At 45.9% G+C, this 16,907-nt stretch overlaps 1 protein-coding gene across 2 annotated transcripts in view; it reads left to right on the forward strand.

The window, feature by feature from the left end:
• The window catches only part of tspan33b (tetraspanin 33b), a 67,333-nt gene that overhangs the window by 35,201 nt on the left and 15,225 nt on the right, over positions 1-16,907 (forward strand). For both annotated transcript variants that reach the window (XM_034084979.2, XM_071203473.1), the window contains exons 2-4: positions 7,532-7,589; positions 8,149-8,276; positions 8,387-8,461. In XM_034084979.2, the coding sequence (XP_033940870.1) occupies positions 7,532-7,589; positions 8,149-8,276; positions 8,387-8,461 (261 nt within the window). The remainder of the gene's footprint in view (positions 1-7,531; positions 7,590-8,148; positions 8,277-8,386; positions 8,462-16,907) is intronic.

Raw genomic sequence — 16,907 nt, forward strand, 5'->3', positions numbered from 1 at the left:
CGGCGTAGTGGGAGCTGCCATGGCTGCCCGCACAGCAGCTGATAAATCTCCGCCAGCCAGTACATAGCGGGCCAGTGCGGAGCTATCAGGATAAGTGTGTGGCGTTGTTCCCTCACTCTGGCCAGAGTTTGGGGAATCAGAGCCAGGGGTGGGAACGTGTACAGAAGGCCCGAAGGCCAAACGTGTGCGAGTGCATCCACGCCTAACGGTGCGTTTAAGTCGCGCATCGAAAAGAACAGCTGACACTGAGCGTTGTCTTTCGAAGCGAACAGATCCACCGCGGCGCTGCCGTAACGCACCCACAGCTGGCTCACAATCCTTGGATGTAGAGTTCAGTCTGCATAAAGTGGTGCCTCTGGACAGTAGCTCTGCCCCGAGGTTCATCACTCCTGGTACGTGCGTCGCTCTCAGGGAGAGGAGACGCCCGCTGCTCCATAAGATCAGTTTGCGTGCCAGCATGTGTAACTGGAGAGAACGCAAACCCCCTTGGCGGTTTATATACGATATTGTAGTCGTATTGTCTGTCCTCACGAGGACATGGTGTCCTCTGAGAAAAGGCAGGAAGCGTTTTAGGGTGAGGAACACCGCTAAAAGCTCCAGGTAATTTATGTGTGCCCGCTGGAGGTCTCTGCTCCAGAGACCCCTCACCGGACGGCCTTCATAAATACCTCCCCAACCTGTCAGACATGCGTCCGTGGTGACCACCCTTCGTGAAAGGACAGCACCCATAGGCACGCCCCGTACTAGAAAAGTCGGGTGCAGCCAGTGACGCATTTCACAGTAACCATTACCCTCCGCGCGCCATGACGCGCGGGGTTTAGTTTTAAGGCGGCTACCCAGCGCTGAAACTCCCTCATGTGTAAGCGTCCTAGTCGTACGACCAGGATGGCTGGCGCCATGAGCCCCATTAACCGCAGGCATGTTCTGAAGAGAACATGTTTGCGCAGCTGGAAAAGAGCGAGACAAGCTCTGAAAGCTTTCACTCTTTCCGCTGACAAGCGAGCTGAAAAGGGCACCGAGTTCAGGTGTAACCGCAGCCCTGCGTAACAGCCTCCTGCTCCGACTGTGCGAGAAGCAGCCAGTCGTCCAGGTAGGTCGCCAAGCGAATACCCTGTTGTCTTAACTTAATCACACAAACACTCTTGGACTGAGAGACAGGCTGAAGGGAAGTACTCTGTATTCGTAACAGATCCCCTGAAATGCGAACCTCAGATATTTCCTGTGTGGATAATATACTGGGACGTGGAAATACGCATCTTTCAGGTCGACTGATGTAAACCAATCATCTTGTCGCACGAGACGCAGCAGAGATGTGTGAGTGAGCATTCTGAATTTGTATCTTTTTAGATATCTGTTCAGAACCCTCAAATCCGGTATTGGCCGAATTCCGTTCCCTCCTCGTTTGAGGACGAGGAAGTACTTGGAATAAAAGCCACTCTGACTCTGCTCGGCAGGTACAATAGATATAGCCCTCTTTTCTAGAAGTGAGAGGATCTCTCTCTCTAGAATATGGGCTGACTCTCCCCGGGCTTGTGAATACAAAATGCCCGAGAAACGAGGGGGGGTGACAGCGAATTGGAGTCTGTAACCCCGTGTTACTGTCTTGAAAACCCAAGCAGATGTTGTGAGCATCTTCCACTGTGTGCTCCTTAGAGCCAGCGGAGATGTCACATCTCTTACCCTCTGAGACTCTGTTTGTTGTGTTATGGGGCCCTCTAGTGTCTGAACACGGTGGTACCCCATTTCAACAGTCCCCACCGTCACTGCGCACGCGCATGGCGGTGGCTTCACGGACCCGTCAATAATCCGTCTTTTGAGAGATGCCGTAGCTGCTCTTGAAAGGGGAAGGATAGGCGGGCTGTCCTTTACAGCTCTAGCCGGCACTGCGCATGCGCGTGACGGTAGTGCCCTTAAAGCCCCAACCGGCACTGCGCATGCGCGTGGCGGTGGTGCCTTCACAGACCCGTTTATTATCCGCCTTTTGAGAGAGGCCGTAGCTGCTCTCAGAAGGGGATTTATAGTTAACGGACTGTTTATTGTTTTCTTTTCATTTTTTTGAGCTGCGCCCTTGGCCGAAGCCTGGATGCGTCAGCGGAAAATGGTTTATTCAAACAATAAGGATGTGACATGTGTTTTATGCGGACTTGAGGATGGCGTTGAGGCATCTCTCGAGGCAGCGGGAACACATTTCAAGCCGGGGAAGGAACTTCCAGCTCTGTCACAGAGGGGAAAAGGAGGGGCTGTCATGCCGCTCGCTTCTTCCTCCTCGACTGCTGGCCGAAATTCTGGGTTGGCTGCGCCTGGGCTGCAGCCGTAACCGGAGATTTTCTAGGCCAACTCGCCCTCGTCTCCTGCCTGGGCTGGGGACTCGGGGCGGGCTGCGACCTCTGCTGACCTGGTACTTTAAACCCAGCAGGGTTCGGAGCAGCTTGGGCGAAGGGCCGCTGTTGCGGAGGCAGCGGCTGGACCCTTCGAGGGAGACAGAGGTGGAGGGCCTCGTCTTCCTTCTTTTTCGACTCGCACCTCCTCTGCATGGAAGCGAGAGCGGAGCCGAAAATCCCCTCGGGAACGATGGGCATATCAAGCACATCTTCCTTTTCCCGGTCCGGGAGGTTGGTGAGGTTGAGCCATCTAGCTCTTTCCTGCACCACCATGATCCCCATTACCTTGCCCGTGGCCTGGACGGCGCAGTGTTGGACACGGAGACAAATGTCTGTGACCGCGGCTATCTCGTCCAGAGTGGCCGGTCCAGAATTGCTCGACAGATCCTCACAGAGCTCCGCTTGGTACGCGGTTAGCATCGAGGAAACGTTCAGAGCTCTGGCGGACAATGCTGCAGCTTTGTAGGACCGTTCAGTCATGGTCGACTGGAATCGGTCCGTCTTCGCTGGCAGTGTGGGGTTCCTGCTTGGTAACGGGCCCATCCTCGGTAGGAGGTGGGCTGCCACCAGCGGTTCCATAGGCGGTATGTAGAGAAGGCCGAGCCTCTCCATACCGTCACAGTCAAGGGAGGAGGCACCCTGGATTGGGGCCTTGTTGCTAAAGGGCCGGTCTCTCCACGAGACCGACACCTCATCCAACATCTCCGGGAAGACCGGGAGGAGTTGCCTCTTTGTCCTCGTTGTTTGGGAAAAATGTTTTCCCTCGTAACGGGACCTGGAGGTCTCCTTGGCCACTTCGGGCCATGGTATGTCTAGTCTGGCCGCAGCACGCTGACACACGGCTTGCAGGTTCATGCTGAGACAGGGCGAAGCTGGTGTGCTATCGCCCGGGAGAGCAGCCATCGCTCCCGGCTTTGCAGCCTGAGCTGGTGACACGAAGACGTCGTCTTCTTGCTCGTCCGAATCAGACAGGAGGATCTCAGAGGCATCCTCTTCGTCCTCCAAGTAATCCAATTCTAGGACATCCTCCGCGGGTGAAACCATGGTGAGGTCCAGCCGGGAGCCCCAGCTTGGTATAGCGTGGGGCCCCGTTCCCGCGTCTTTTGCCGCCACCGGGTCCCGGCCTGATATGGCGCGGGAATCCGGTTCCGCGGCTGCCGCAATTGATGAGCCCCAGACCGTGAAGGTGAGGGACTCAGTCTCTGCGGCGGACGCCCCCGTGTCTTGATTGCCAGCCGGCCAATCAGTGGACATGAGGGGATCCTGTCCCGACAGGCTAGCTTGTCGTGCTAACCGTCGGCGGAGGCTCTTTATGGTGAGGCGGGCACAATGCCCGCACGAGCCGGGGTTGTCAATAGCCTCCTGGGCGTGTTCCAGCCCGAGGCAGGACGAGCAGACCTGGTGTGAGTCTGTGCCTGATATCTTCAACCCGCAGCCGCAGAGCCGAGCCTCCGAGTCCCTGACTCCTCTGGTGTGAGGGAGAGAGGCGTCCATCTCGTTCGTGGAGAGGACCCGCTCTTAACAGGTACGTCGAGAAAAAGTGTTCCCAATCTGTCTTTTATCCGGAGAAAAAAAGGCAGTGTGGGTCTTTTTTCTCAAATAATATTACCTGGTGTGGCAATATTCTTTAAATCCTTTTCTCCTCCGGGGAAGAGAAAAGAAAAAACGTCCTCGCTACCGTGGTGTCGGCAGTGAGGGAAACAAGCACAAGCTAGCAACTGGTGTGTTGCTAACTTGAAAGTCAAAATCTTACCTTACTTCCAGAGGAAGAACGGCGAGGTTGACTATAATACTAACTGGTGTGTTAGTATCATACTCTTCTGTAAGGCAGAATAGGGTAGCCGGCTAACGCCCGTCGACCGAAATTAGCTTTTGGTTCAGTCTGTGGACAGTGAAGCTTGCCCGGCTACCATTAGAGATGTGCTCTGAAGCGAGAAGAGGTGTTTGAATGACGCATGCGTCGTGGCGCAGGCTACTTATAGGGGGTGATTTCCCCTGACGTTGACGTCAAGATCACCAGCCAATCAGGATTGGCGTAATGAGATTGATGCTTCTGTTTGCTCCGCGATGAGGCGCATCCCATAGTGAGACATCGAACGGAGTGTTATGAATGAGAACAGTGATAGTATAGTATTTTTAAAAAATGGAAAACTTTGACTTCATTGTATGCATAAAATAGGAACTATGAAAATTAATGGTGTGTGGAAGAAAGTCATAATATAGTTTTTCAAAAAAGAGAAGTTGTAGCATAGCTTGTTGGAAATATCATAAAAATATGTAGTACAGCAATTATATAGAATTTCGAAAAATTAGTGATACTATTATATGTTGAAAATGTCATGTTAAACTATTTCATTACAAAATATTTGTATATTATGTTCAAAATATCATGTAGAGTCAAACAAAGAGAACCTCAACAAATATGAAAAAGAAATCATAGTATATGCATCCACAACATACACCCTTTTAACATAAAAGTGTTTAACAACCTATAGTTTAAAAATCCTATCAAATGCACACATTTGACGGATGGCGCCATTGAAGAGTTATTTGACAGACTTGAATGGAACATCCGATATATAAAGGGTACAAAGTATACATTAGTACAGGCTCCACTGTGGTTTGGTAGTGTGACTGAGTAGGAGACAACCAGGACTGCTAGAGGAAGAGAGGAACGCATAGGAGACACATCCCTGCAGCCATTAAACCATCCATAGGGCCCTATGACCATCATCTGAAGTTGCTTTTACACACACACACGCACACACACACACACACACACACACACACACACACACACACACACACACACACACACACACACACACACACACACACACACACACACGCACGCACACACACACACACACACACACACACACACACACACACACACACACACACACACACACACACACACTTGTGACTCTTTCTCACCCCTACTACATTACTACTTTGAGCAGAAGGATCACATCTCTGCAGAGTCCCTACATATCCATCATACCTGTTCCATTCCCACACAAACACAGCGAGGGTTGCAAACACTGTACCGCTCTCTTGCTGTGTTCAGTGCCAATCTGCAGTTAACTGCAGCCCTAAGCATCCGCACAGCCCAGCCCGTGTTGACTTTGTTTATCAGACACGGGCCCAGAAGTGAACACTGCAGCCCTAATCCATCAGGTCTTTGTCCCCCGCGTCCCCACGGCTCAGTTCAGCTGGCTTTCACCTCCACACACAATCCAGCGGGAGAAGCCTGATTCATCCCTTTGAAAAGCCTGAAAACAGAGCTGGAATACAATCACTGTGTGTGCATGTGTGTGTCTCTTCTATAGCACATGCACACTGCCAACCGTACTCACATAAATACACACAGTTGCAAACTGACAAATGGAGCTGCAGGTGCACACACTCCTACACAACAGAGAATATCTGTTAAGAAACAAACAAACTGTGCTTTCAAAAATCTTAAAAACAATTCAGTTCTAAAGAGAAAGGTTGATCTTTATGTTTTGTTCTGCTATTGTCTCCCGAGTCAGATTATTGATACAAAAATGTGCAGGGGATAAAACAAACCAAAGTTATACGTAAAATAATGGGCTGCACATGAATGGCTGCTGATTAAAAAATGCACCTTTTTCATAGCAATTTATTCCATGAGTACATTGGATTCTCCCAACATTCATTGATTCCAATTCAGACTTGTAACACAGAAATAAAAAAAAGCTTTATTTGTAGAGGCTTAACAAAATGCATTTGTTATGCAAACAAGCATACATACACAATTAGTAATCGGGAGTCATTGTGTGTGAATCTGGAGGCTACAGATAAAAGCCAATTGCATATTGTTATTTAAAGTGAGAAAAACAATCAAGAATAGGAGGGAAATTAGTCCTGACAATTCAATCAACAGGAAGTTCTAATTCCACCTACGTTCCACCCTTTTTGCTGTTTCATTGTGTAGCGTCTGTCAGGTTGCGTTCACGTCCTCTGCAGTTGTACAACAAACTCTACAGCAGCACCATTATACAGCAAGCACACTGGCCTGGGTGCTGTCACTGCTCTGAGACCTCATTAAAAGAAGGTATTCTCCCCTTCATCCAATGCATGCACGCTGTTGGGGGCAGCTGCTGTCTCTTTTGTGTTCAATATTTCATACAGAAGGAGCTTTTTTTTTGCCACTGTAATGTTATTTCCCATCTTTTTAGAAAAGCACAGAGAATGTCTCCTGCGGCTTGACACCCTGAACTCCTCGCGCTCACGCCATATCTTGCTTTCTCGCCCTCTCTCACCTTCACTCTGTTTTTTTACCTTTCTTTCTATGGGTTTCTGCTGTTGTAGTTTAGGACACTTTAGAAAAGAAATACAACCTGTTTTTCACATTCACTGCTCATTAAAGCTTCTGGTTACCATTGCTTTCTAACCAAGGTCAAGAACCACTTTGGGGAGATTCAGACAGAAGAGTTAATGTCAAATACTGAAGAAAGAAGTTTTTAATTCTCAAGGCCAAAAAAACGTGTCCTCCACTTTAAGTGCCCCCAGAAAAATCCTTCAAATTCAAATGATTAAAGCCGAGCTCCATATGTTTTGTTATTTCCTTCCCACTGACATCCATCTGTCTTTTTTTACCGCTCACACATAAACTGGCGCTGTTGACAGGGCTTCAGGTGCTCTGCCGACTCAGCACCAGGGGAAAGGCTCAGCGGCGCTAATCTGATCACACCTGTTCTGGTGCGACAGTGCAAATAAAACCTGTTCAAAACAAAGACAGCTCACTAAAAGCAATATATTTTTCTTGAAAGCTTCCAAATGTGAAAATAAAGAACGAGCCAGACGAATTATTCTTCAATAACCGCTGCATTGTCTAGAATTGTAAAGGGAGAAATAGAGAATTTGCATAAGGTTGCTCGGGGGAAAGACAACATTAGTAGTTTAAAGAGCTTTAGAGGAGTTATTAGGCCATTTTCTATTCATTTTTAGGGAAAAATCAAGGTTTATTCGTCCAGGTCAAATCTTAGCCATTACCTAGAATTGCAGCATTTGGAAGCCAACAAGCCAAAAACCTGAAAAGACATTGCTTTTTATCAAAATGTATACGGCAACGTTTGTTTTCCATTTAAATTAAGTGTTTTAATGTTTCCTCCTTTTTGCAGGCTTTCTCATTGTTAATTGTTGCCATCGGGGTGTATGCTAAAGTCCAGAAAGCTACAGGTACGTACAGGACCGTTTTCACACATTCTGCTACATACAAATTCACTTTTCCACACGTAAATGGCTTAATATCATCTGTTTCAACTATTGAAAGTGATTTCTTATGTTACATTTATCTCCTGTGATAAACTGTTCCTCCTCCGTACATGACGGTCTCTTGAGCTGTGCTTGTGGGAGATGGTATCCTCCTTTAAGTGCACACCTGAGGAGCAACCTCAACACAAGACCATCATTTTTCACATTTAGTGGGGTCAGCAAGTATTTATCTGTATCCTTATTTTACCTTGTAATATGCAGATGGACAACATAACGGATTAACCTGGCCTCATCACACTGATCACACAGCTGCACCATGAATAATCCGTGACAGATCATTTATATTTTAAATGAATGAAGTCAGCCAGTGTGGGAAAGGCGCCTGGGAAAACAAAAATAAGGGTGTGGGAGGGAGAGAATTCATTTGAATAATGTTAGAAAACAGAGAAATGAGGAACAGGGAAAAAACGAAGTGATATAGGAAAGTAGTCCGATATCTTAACAGGAGCTGTCTCTCTGCCAGACACGGTGCGGGACACGTTCCTGATCGACCCGGCTGTGATCCTAATCGTGGTGGGGGTGGTCATGTTCTTCATCACTTTCTGCGGCTGCATCGGAGCCCTGCGAGAGAACATTCGCCTCCTCAAGACAGTAATAGACATAACAGACACTAACTCATCCATCGTAAATCTCATGTGTGACAACAAATCTGACAGTTATGATCCCGCCTGATTTTTCAAAGATGTGTCTTTTGTTTCTAGTTCTCCTTCACCCTGACATTTGTCTTCCTCACTCAGCTAGCCATATCCATCATGGGCTTCTTCTATTCTGATCAGGTACGCGTCTCTTTCCTGAAATGCTGTGGACTAGCCTAGTTATTCTATAGTAGAGTCACTTTAAAGGTCACACTTGGTCCCCAGTTGTTTTCCACAGTTACCTCATTCACACCAACGCAACTCCGGTTCAAGCTCCGTGCTAGAGCTTTTCAGGTTCAGAACCGGTTCTTCGGTTTAGCTCCGGCTCTTTTCACACCGCCCAGAGTCCGACTGGTGCTGCGTCATTCGGTCATCGTTTGCGTCATGACGTAACCGTTTGCGTGCCTGCTTCATAAAGCCAAACCGCGCAAACCCCTCACAGCTGACACCAGGGGCGTCGCCTGGGGTAGGCATCCGGGGCTTTAGCCCCGGATGTTTTTTCTTTAGCCCCGGACAAATTCTCCCTCAATAATATAATACATTAACCTACTTTACCTATAGGACGGACGGTAGAAATGTAATTTCCCATGTTCAGTGAATGCAACACAGAGGCAAGACGACGCCACCAGACCAATCAGAGAGTTGCATGGAAATAAACGTGTTTTATTGGCTGACAGGTACGTACCTCTCCTCTGTGACAATGTTTAAACTTTAAACTGTCAGCCCAGGACGCGGAGATTCTGAAGATGGACATTAGACATTTCTTTAATAAAAAAGACGACAATTCTCAAGTGGTGGCTCACACAACAACCCCAGAGCCATCACCGGAGCCAGGTGAACAAGGTATGTACCTGTCAGTAAACTTACAAGTTATGTCAACATGTAAGCAAAGCATACATTACAGCTACGTTGACGTTACTTTGAATCGCGCGGGTAAGCTAAACCGTTAGCAAGTAGCTATAGCTAGCCAGATATATTAAATAAACACTTTGTCATACAATCTAAATGTTGTGTTTTTTAGCGTTACTTGGTGATTTCAAAGAAAGCTCTCTGGGACATGTTGATCTGTCTGTGTTCGACATGAAGCTAGAAGCTACCTTACAGTAGTAGTTGATCCTGAGTCCTGCCAGTTAAAGTGTTTCATAGTTAGCTTAGCTAAGCATCAACCTAGCACTGCAATATATATGGATATTATGTGACAGTATTTCTGAGAAAAAGTCAGCTGAAATGGTGGCATAGTTGCCACTGCTTTACGTGTCGACAGCATGTTTGAACGTATTTGCAGCAGTAAATGTGGCTGTCTGGCCACTGATGTTGCCATAACAACACCTGCATTTAAATGTGCCACCTCTTTTTGTGACAGATTTTTGCATGAAAATATAATTCTTCTGATTGATATTTCCTATTGACAGCTAGTTTCTATGTGAACATTATGAGATGGACAGCCAGCTAACAAGCTTTTTATACAAACATTTCAGATCAAAGCTAATCCAGTGGGGCTCCTGAAAGGGGCAAGGGACACTATGCTCCCAAATATTAGGCCTTGACCCGCATCTTAAAATTGATATGATAAAAAAATGATCTGCATTGTCGGAGGCCTTTTTTCCTCAAATTGTACAGCTTTCCTTAGTTTTGAATGCAGAAAGATGACTATTAGAGTATTAAGTGAAAATGACTATATTAAAGTTTTAAGTAAATATATTAAGTGAATTACTCAAACTGCATTTGTAGGAATGATTCTGTCCTATTGGCAGATAGCTACTCTAACAGTGATATCTACAAGATATGTACATGTAACTATTTTCAATTGGTTAGTATTACATTTTGTGACTGTGTGGTGACACTCATTTTAATGAAGACAAATGTGTGTATCTTGAAATTCATTTATTTGTCAGAGCTGGAAACGGATTGACTTACATACTTGTTTGTGTTTACCCACAGTCATCACAGATGCGCCAAACAGAGGAGAGGATGAAGAAAGGGGAACAGGAGAAAGGGACACACAAGAAGGAGATACAACAGGCAAGAACGACAATGGAGACAACAATGAACAGGAACACCAGAACAGACAAGAGTCAATGGGTAACATGACTGATGTAGGGACTGCAGATACAGGGCCAAGGCAAGTGAGACGCCACTGCTTTCCATCCAGCATGTTTGGCCAGCAAAAGAGATCATTTCAACCGCAAACAGCAAGAGATGAGGGATTATTATTTCCTCCTTCCATCCCTTTTTTCTGTTTAATCTGATTACTAACAACTTCTAATAATTTGACATAGTTTATGATTTAATTGGAAAATGAAGTGTTTTTAAATAATAAACCCGTTTCTGATTCTGATTCTTTGATTTATTTTTGACATCTGGGTGTTGAGAGATGTATCATATCTCTTAATGTTGCTCTCAAAGTGCACAAGATTGATGCTTTTAACTTCAGTATTTAAAACAAATCTTCCTGGGACCCCAGAGGAGGTGAGTTCCCGCAAAATAGCACTTTATCTCTGCTTATGTAACTCCGGTGTAGTGTCCCCTCGGCAACAGACCACTCAGACCTGGTGATTACTTTCCTGCATTTCAATGGACAGCATATAAAAAGGACACGTGAGCTGCATTGCTTAAGAGATCCTCTCATGCTATCTCTTTTACAAAATAAGTGTCCAGTCAACAACAAAACATCAGTGATCGTATAGTGGTAGTATATTTTTCACAAGCAGTGTGAAACATTAAACTTATACAAACTCATATAAAACTCACATACCTGCGTTGATCTCCTGGAGTGTCTCTACTCTTTCTTCTCCACATCTCTTGTCCACCATCAGATATTGCAAACATTTCAGAAGGTAATAATAATAATAATTCCTTACATTTATTATAGCGCATTATCAATGACTCAAAGCGCTTTACATATACACACATTGCACATCATACATGCAATGGTCAGATACTGTGGACAATACCCACAGGAGCAAGTTCAGGTGAAGTGTCTTGCCCAAGGACCCACCGGCTTTACAGACGCAGCAGCGGCGGGTTTCACCCCTTGATCTGATGATCATTGCACAGCGCACTGCGCCACACCGTCCATCTTCACGCCTCGAGGTCATTGAGACGCTTTTACAAGTATACATTGGTATTATACATGTACTGTGGACAATACCCACAGGAGCAAATCCGGGTGAAGTGTCTTGCCCAAGGACACAACGGCCTGACGCAGTGGCAGCGGGAGCGGGTTTTCGAACTGGAGTTCCCCAGCACTCCCCCTTGATCTGATGATCGGATGCACAGACCACTGCGCCACCCGTCCCTGCTAGGGGACAAACAACTTGTTCTCTGGGCATGTCAAAAACCTCCCTGCTTTGATCAAGACTTTAGGGAGCCTTTCAGCCCCTCTAGCAAAGGGACTGGAAAGCAAGCTTTGAACATGCAGTACCATCTACATGCTGTCATGTTCCAGACACTGCTCTCAACCACTCAGGGCTGCACAAATACCTGCAGAAAGAAACACTTGACTTGGTGCAGGCAGTAGATTACAAAAGAGCAGTTGAGAACACACTGAAAAGTTACCGAAGTAACGAGAAAGCACATGAGGTCTATGACAAGACCAAGGCCCTGTGCAATGATCTTGATATTCCCGAAACTGTGACGCAGAGGAAGAAGCATAGAAACATGGAAGACTTTGTAGTCAAGGCATCATGTGGAGCAATGTGAAACATTAAACATAAATAAACTGGTGTACAAAACTCACATAGCTGCATTTCAATGGACAGCATAAAAGGACACGTGAGCTGGGTTCTGGTGCTCAGATTAGCTATTGATGATGACGTTGATAAATCATATAAAACAAATAGCCAATCACTCAAAAACATGTTGCTGTGACTGTGAGCATTAAACAATTAACATTAAACTAAACAAACACAACAGTACATTATTGTCCTTATAAAATAAAAACATACATTTTGTCCACCGAGATAATACAGGCACCTTACCCTCAAGAGATCCTCACGTGCTATGAGAATCTCCAACAATCCATAGCCGTAACAAAGCTAATGCAGGCACACGTTTGTGACACCAGATGGCGCAATTGTGTATGTGCGGAGTCTTGCAGTAGAACATTTGACTGTAGCGCCGCCACTGTGGGCTAAGCCCCGAATGTTTCCAGGTCCAGGCGACGCCCCTGGCTGACACCGACAACAACAACAATGGCAGCTTCCTCTGTACCTCTTCGGAAGACCAGATTCCCAGTAGGTAGCTGGTTTCTTCAGTGGACCACTGCTGCTTGTTAAGTTTCTCCATCGTTGTGTACAAACTGGATAAAACGCCGGCTTTTTGTTGTTGTTCAGGAGTTGATCCCGCCCCTTCCCTCCTTGTTGCTCAGTGACATGACCTCCTGTTTAAACTTGCTAGAGATGAGGCTCTCTAACGGGACAAGTATACCAGGATTTGGGGAACCTTTGGGGATTCATGTAGGCGTTTGTCCTGAGAAACCGCACACTATATACAACTAACTGACTCCATGTTTCTCTCTTCATTTATTTTCGGCCCCTCATGACTGTTCTTGGTTTCCGCTGGCTCCTGAATATTCTGTTGGATTTTGTGTTGCATCATACATATGCATGTACAATCAACCAACAGCTTGTTCTGTAAATGCTCTAGGCCATTTATTATTGAGATGGGTGTAGGGCAGTGACCACCAACTGGCGGCCCGCGGGCCACATCCGGCCCGCCAGACATTCTCATCCGGCCCGCACGACGGGGGTGACTGTGGCGTTGGCGAGAGGTTACTGCGTTCGCCCCCCACCCATTTCTTTGTTTACAACGTCTCGTGAGTAAGGTACCGGAGTCCAACAGAGAGGCAGCAGCTGCGGGACAGTAGACTGCATACTGCGAAACCTTCCCTCCCCTGAAGAAGAAGTGATCCTTCGTTGCGAAGAGTCTGGTTAATGCGCTCCGCACCACAGCAGTAGCCCCGCTGCTACAGAGTCCAACAGAGAGGCTGGAGCTGCGGGACAGTAGCCTAGAAGCAGGGTTGGGTTGTAACAAAATACATGTAACGGCGTTACGTAATCAGAATACAAAAATCAAGTAGGCTAACTGTATTCAGCTTGCGTTACATTTGAAAAACGAGTAATCTGATTACAGTTACTTTCGTAAACCTGAAGTGCATACATTTTGAAATACTTATTGGAATTATTGGTGGAAAAGTTTCCTCACAAAATGTAATATTCATTACCGGCAGAACTGTGCACACTGCACTCTGCACAGCGCTGCAGCATGTCTGTGAGCGAGAGAGAGATGCAGCGTGTCTGTGAGGCAGATGAGAGAGAGAGATCTCTTTTAAAATATATTGAAAGTTAGAAACAGAGATGGTTAGATAAAATGTGCAAGATAACGTTTATGTAGCATTTCTTTATTGTCGAAATGATGACATTTCATAACGGGATCAAATCAAAGTGAATGGCCTGCTGCTGCTGAATGCATCATGGGGCAAGTAACTGGAAACAGTTTTAAAAGTTATTACATCGTTTCAGATAATAATGATAATTCACTCTATTTAGGGGCGCCTTTCAAAGCACACCTTACAATTCATAACATATTCCAAGGAAAGGTTTTAAGACAGTACAAAGAATGCAGTCAGGGTGATGTTTTTTATGCGGGGTGCAGATGAGAGAGCTGTCCAGAATGACACCAAGATGTTGTGTTTGAGTTCTTGATAAGCCATGAAAACAGTAAAATAAGTGTCTCCTGTTCACCAAAACATATCCATCTGTTATGGAAAAAGAAAGTATTCCAAAAGTAATCTGAATACTATTTATAAAATTCTGGGCTATATAAAAATCGCTGGCCCGCGATAGTGTCTATTGGTTACATTTCGGCCCTTGGACAAATGTCGTTGGTGATCCCTGGTGTAGGGGTTTAGGGTTTTGCTTGTTCTTTTTTACCTCTTTTTTTTCTTGTGTATGCATTTAAGAAAAAGGGGGACAAAATGGAAAGAAGATTAGAGCAGATCATGAACTGCCTGCCGGCTGCACTGTCCCACTTTGAATTGGTCTCTGTATTTGATTTGACCAACTGTTCTCTCATCAACTTCATCTGATTTTATTGGGTTTTTTAATTTTTTAAAGCCACAAACCATTCCGCGTACTGCATTACCACTCTTGCTTAATATCATCTGTTTCAACTATTGAAAGTGATTTCTTATGTTACATTTATCTCCTGTGATAAACTGTTCCTCCTCCGTACATGACGGTCTCTTGAGCTGTGCTTGTGGGAGATGGTATCCTCCTTTAAGTGCACACCTGAGGAGCAACCTCAACACAAGGCCATCATTTTTCACATTTAGTGGGGTCAGCAAGTATTTATCTGTATCCTTATTTTACCTTGTAATATGCAGATGGACAACATAACGGATTAACCTGGCCTCATCACACTGATTACACAGCTGCACCATGAATAATCTGTGACAGATCATTTATATTTTTAAATGAATGAAGTCAGCCAGTGTGGGAAAGGCGCCTGGGAAAACAAAAATAAGGGTGTGGGAGGGAGAGAATTCATTTGAATAATGTTAGAAAACAGAGAAATGAGGAACAGGGGAAAAACGAAGTGATATAGGAAAGTAGTCCGATATCTTAACAGGAGCTGTCTCTCTGCCAGACACGGTGCGGGACACGTTCCTGATCGACCCGGCTGTGAAACTAATCGTGGTGGGGGTGGTCATGTTCTTCATCACTTTCTGCGGCTGCATCGGAGCCCTGCGAGAGAACATTCGCCTCCTCAAGACAGTAATAGACATAACAGACACTAACTCATCCAGATCCAAGTCGTAAATCTCATGTGTGACAACAAATCTGACAGTTATGATCCCGCCTGATTTTTCAAAGATGTGTCTTTTTTTTCTAGTTCTCCTTCACCCTGACATTTGTCTTCCTCACCCAGCTAGCCATATCCATCATGGGCTTCTTCTATTCTGATCAGGTACGCGTCTCTTTCCTGAAATCCTGTGGACTAGCCTAGTTATTCTATAGTAGAGTCACTTTAAAGGTCACACTTGGTCCACAGTTGTTTTCCACAGTTACCTCATTCACACCAACGCAACTCCGGTTCAAGCTCCGTGCTAGAGCTTTTGAGGTTCAGAACCGGTTCTTCGGTTTAGCTCCGGCTCTTTTCACACCGCCCAGAGTCCGACTGGTGCTGCGTCATTGCGTCATCGTTTGCGTCATGACGTAACCGTTTGCGTGCCTGCTTCATAAAGCCAAACCGCGCAAACCCCTCACAGCTGACACCGACAACAACAACAATGGCAGCTTCCTCTGTACCTCTTCGGAAGACCAGATTCCCAGTAGGTAGCTGGTCTCTTCAGTGGACCACTGCTGCTTGTTAAGTTTCTCCATCGTTGTGTACAAACTGGATAAAACGCCAGCTTTTTGTTGTTGTTCAGGAGTTGATCCCGCCCCTGCCCCTGCCCCTACCCTGCCCCTGCCCCTGCCCCTGCCCCTGCCCCTGCCCCTGCCCCTGCCCCTGCCCCTGCCTCAACGTAAGCGTGACGTATGCAGTGCTTTTGCTCTAGCCGGACCATTTATTGGAGCTTGAAACGAACCGGATTCCGGAGCTAAGAGGCTGCTCCGCTGCGGTGTGAACAGGAAAAGTGCTTTTCAAGCTCCAGCTCCGAACCGGCCCTGAAACACTGTTGAAAAAGAGGTATGAGACACCATCGACCACGAATACACCTGAGCTCCATTGATTTTGAGTATTTTTTACCGGCTTTTGGACATTGTGTGCATTTGTAAACTACAGTGAATGCAACTTAACAAGGCAAAGCATCTGAACCCACAGGGGAGATGTCTGAGCCACACAGCATGCACAAAAGAAAGTAAACACATATACACAGTACAACAGTGAAAATCAGTGTTTGTGTCTGCCAGAGAAGAGATGAAAGCACCCAATTTGAGCTGTAGTAGGGCCTACAATTACATTTCAGTGCAGTTTTAACTTTGCCGCAGGTCGGAGCAGACCTACCAATAAAGTTGAAAAGAAGATATCATATTAGACTCAAATGGCTATAATGTTTGGCATGCTTGTGGAAAAGAGCTTCTTTTCCTTTTTTAAGGAATTCAAAACTTCCTTCCCTCCTTGTTGCTCAGTGACATGACCTCCTGTTTAAACTTGCTAGAGATGAGGTTCTCTAACGGGACAAGTATACCAGGTCTTGGGGAACCTTTGGGGATTCATGTAGGCGTTTGTCCTGAGAAACCGCACACTATATACAACTAACTGACTCCATGTTTCTCTCTTCATTTATTTTCGGCCCCTCATGACTGTTCTTGGTTTCCTCTGGCTCCTGAATATTCTGTTGGATTTTGTGTTGCATCATACATATGCATGTACAATCAACCAACAGCTTGTTCTGTAAATGCTCTAGGCCATTTATTATTGAGATGGGTGTAGGGGTTTATGGTTTTGCTTGTTCTTTTTTACCTCTTTTTTTTCTTGTGTATGCATTTAAGGAAAAGGGGGACAAAATGGAAAGAAGATTAGAGCAGATCATGAACTGCCTGCCGGCTGCACTGTCCCACTTTGAACTGGTCTCTGTATT

This window comes from Pseudochaenichthys georgianus, chromosome 6 (genome assembly GCF_902827115.2).
Source record: "Pseudochaenichthys georgianus chromosome 6, fPseGeo1.2, whole genome shotgun sequence".
Taxonomy (NCBI): Eukaryota; Metazoa; Chordata; class Actinopteri; order Perciformes; family Channichthyidae; genus Pseudochaenichthys; species Pseudochaenichthys georgianus.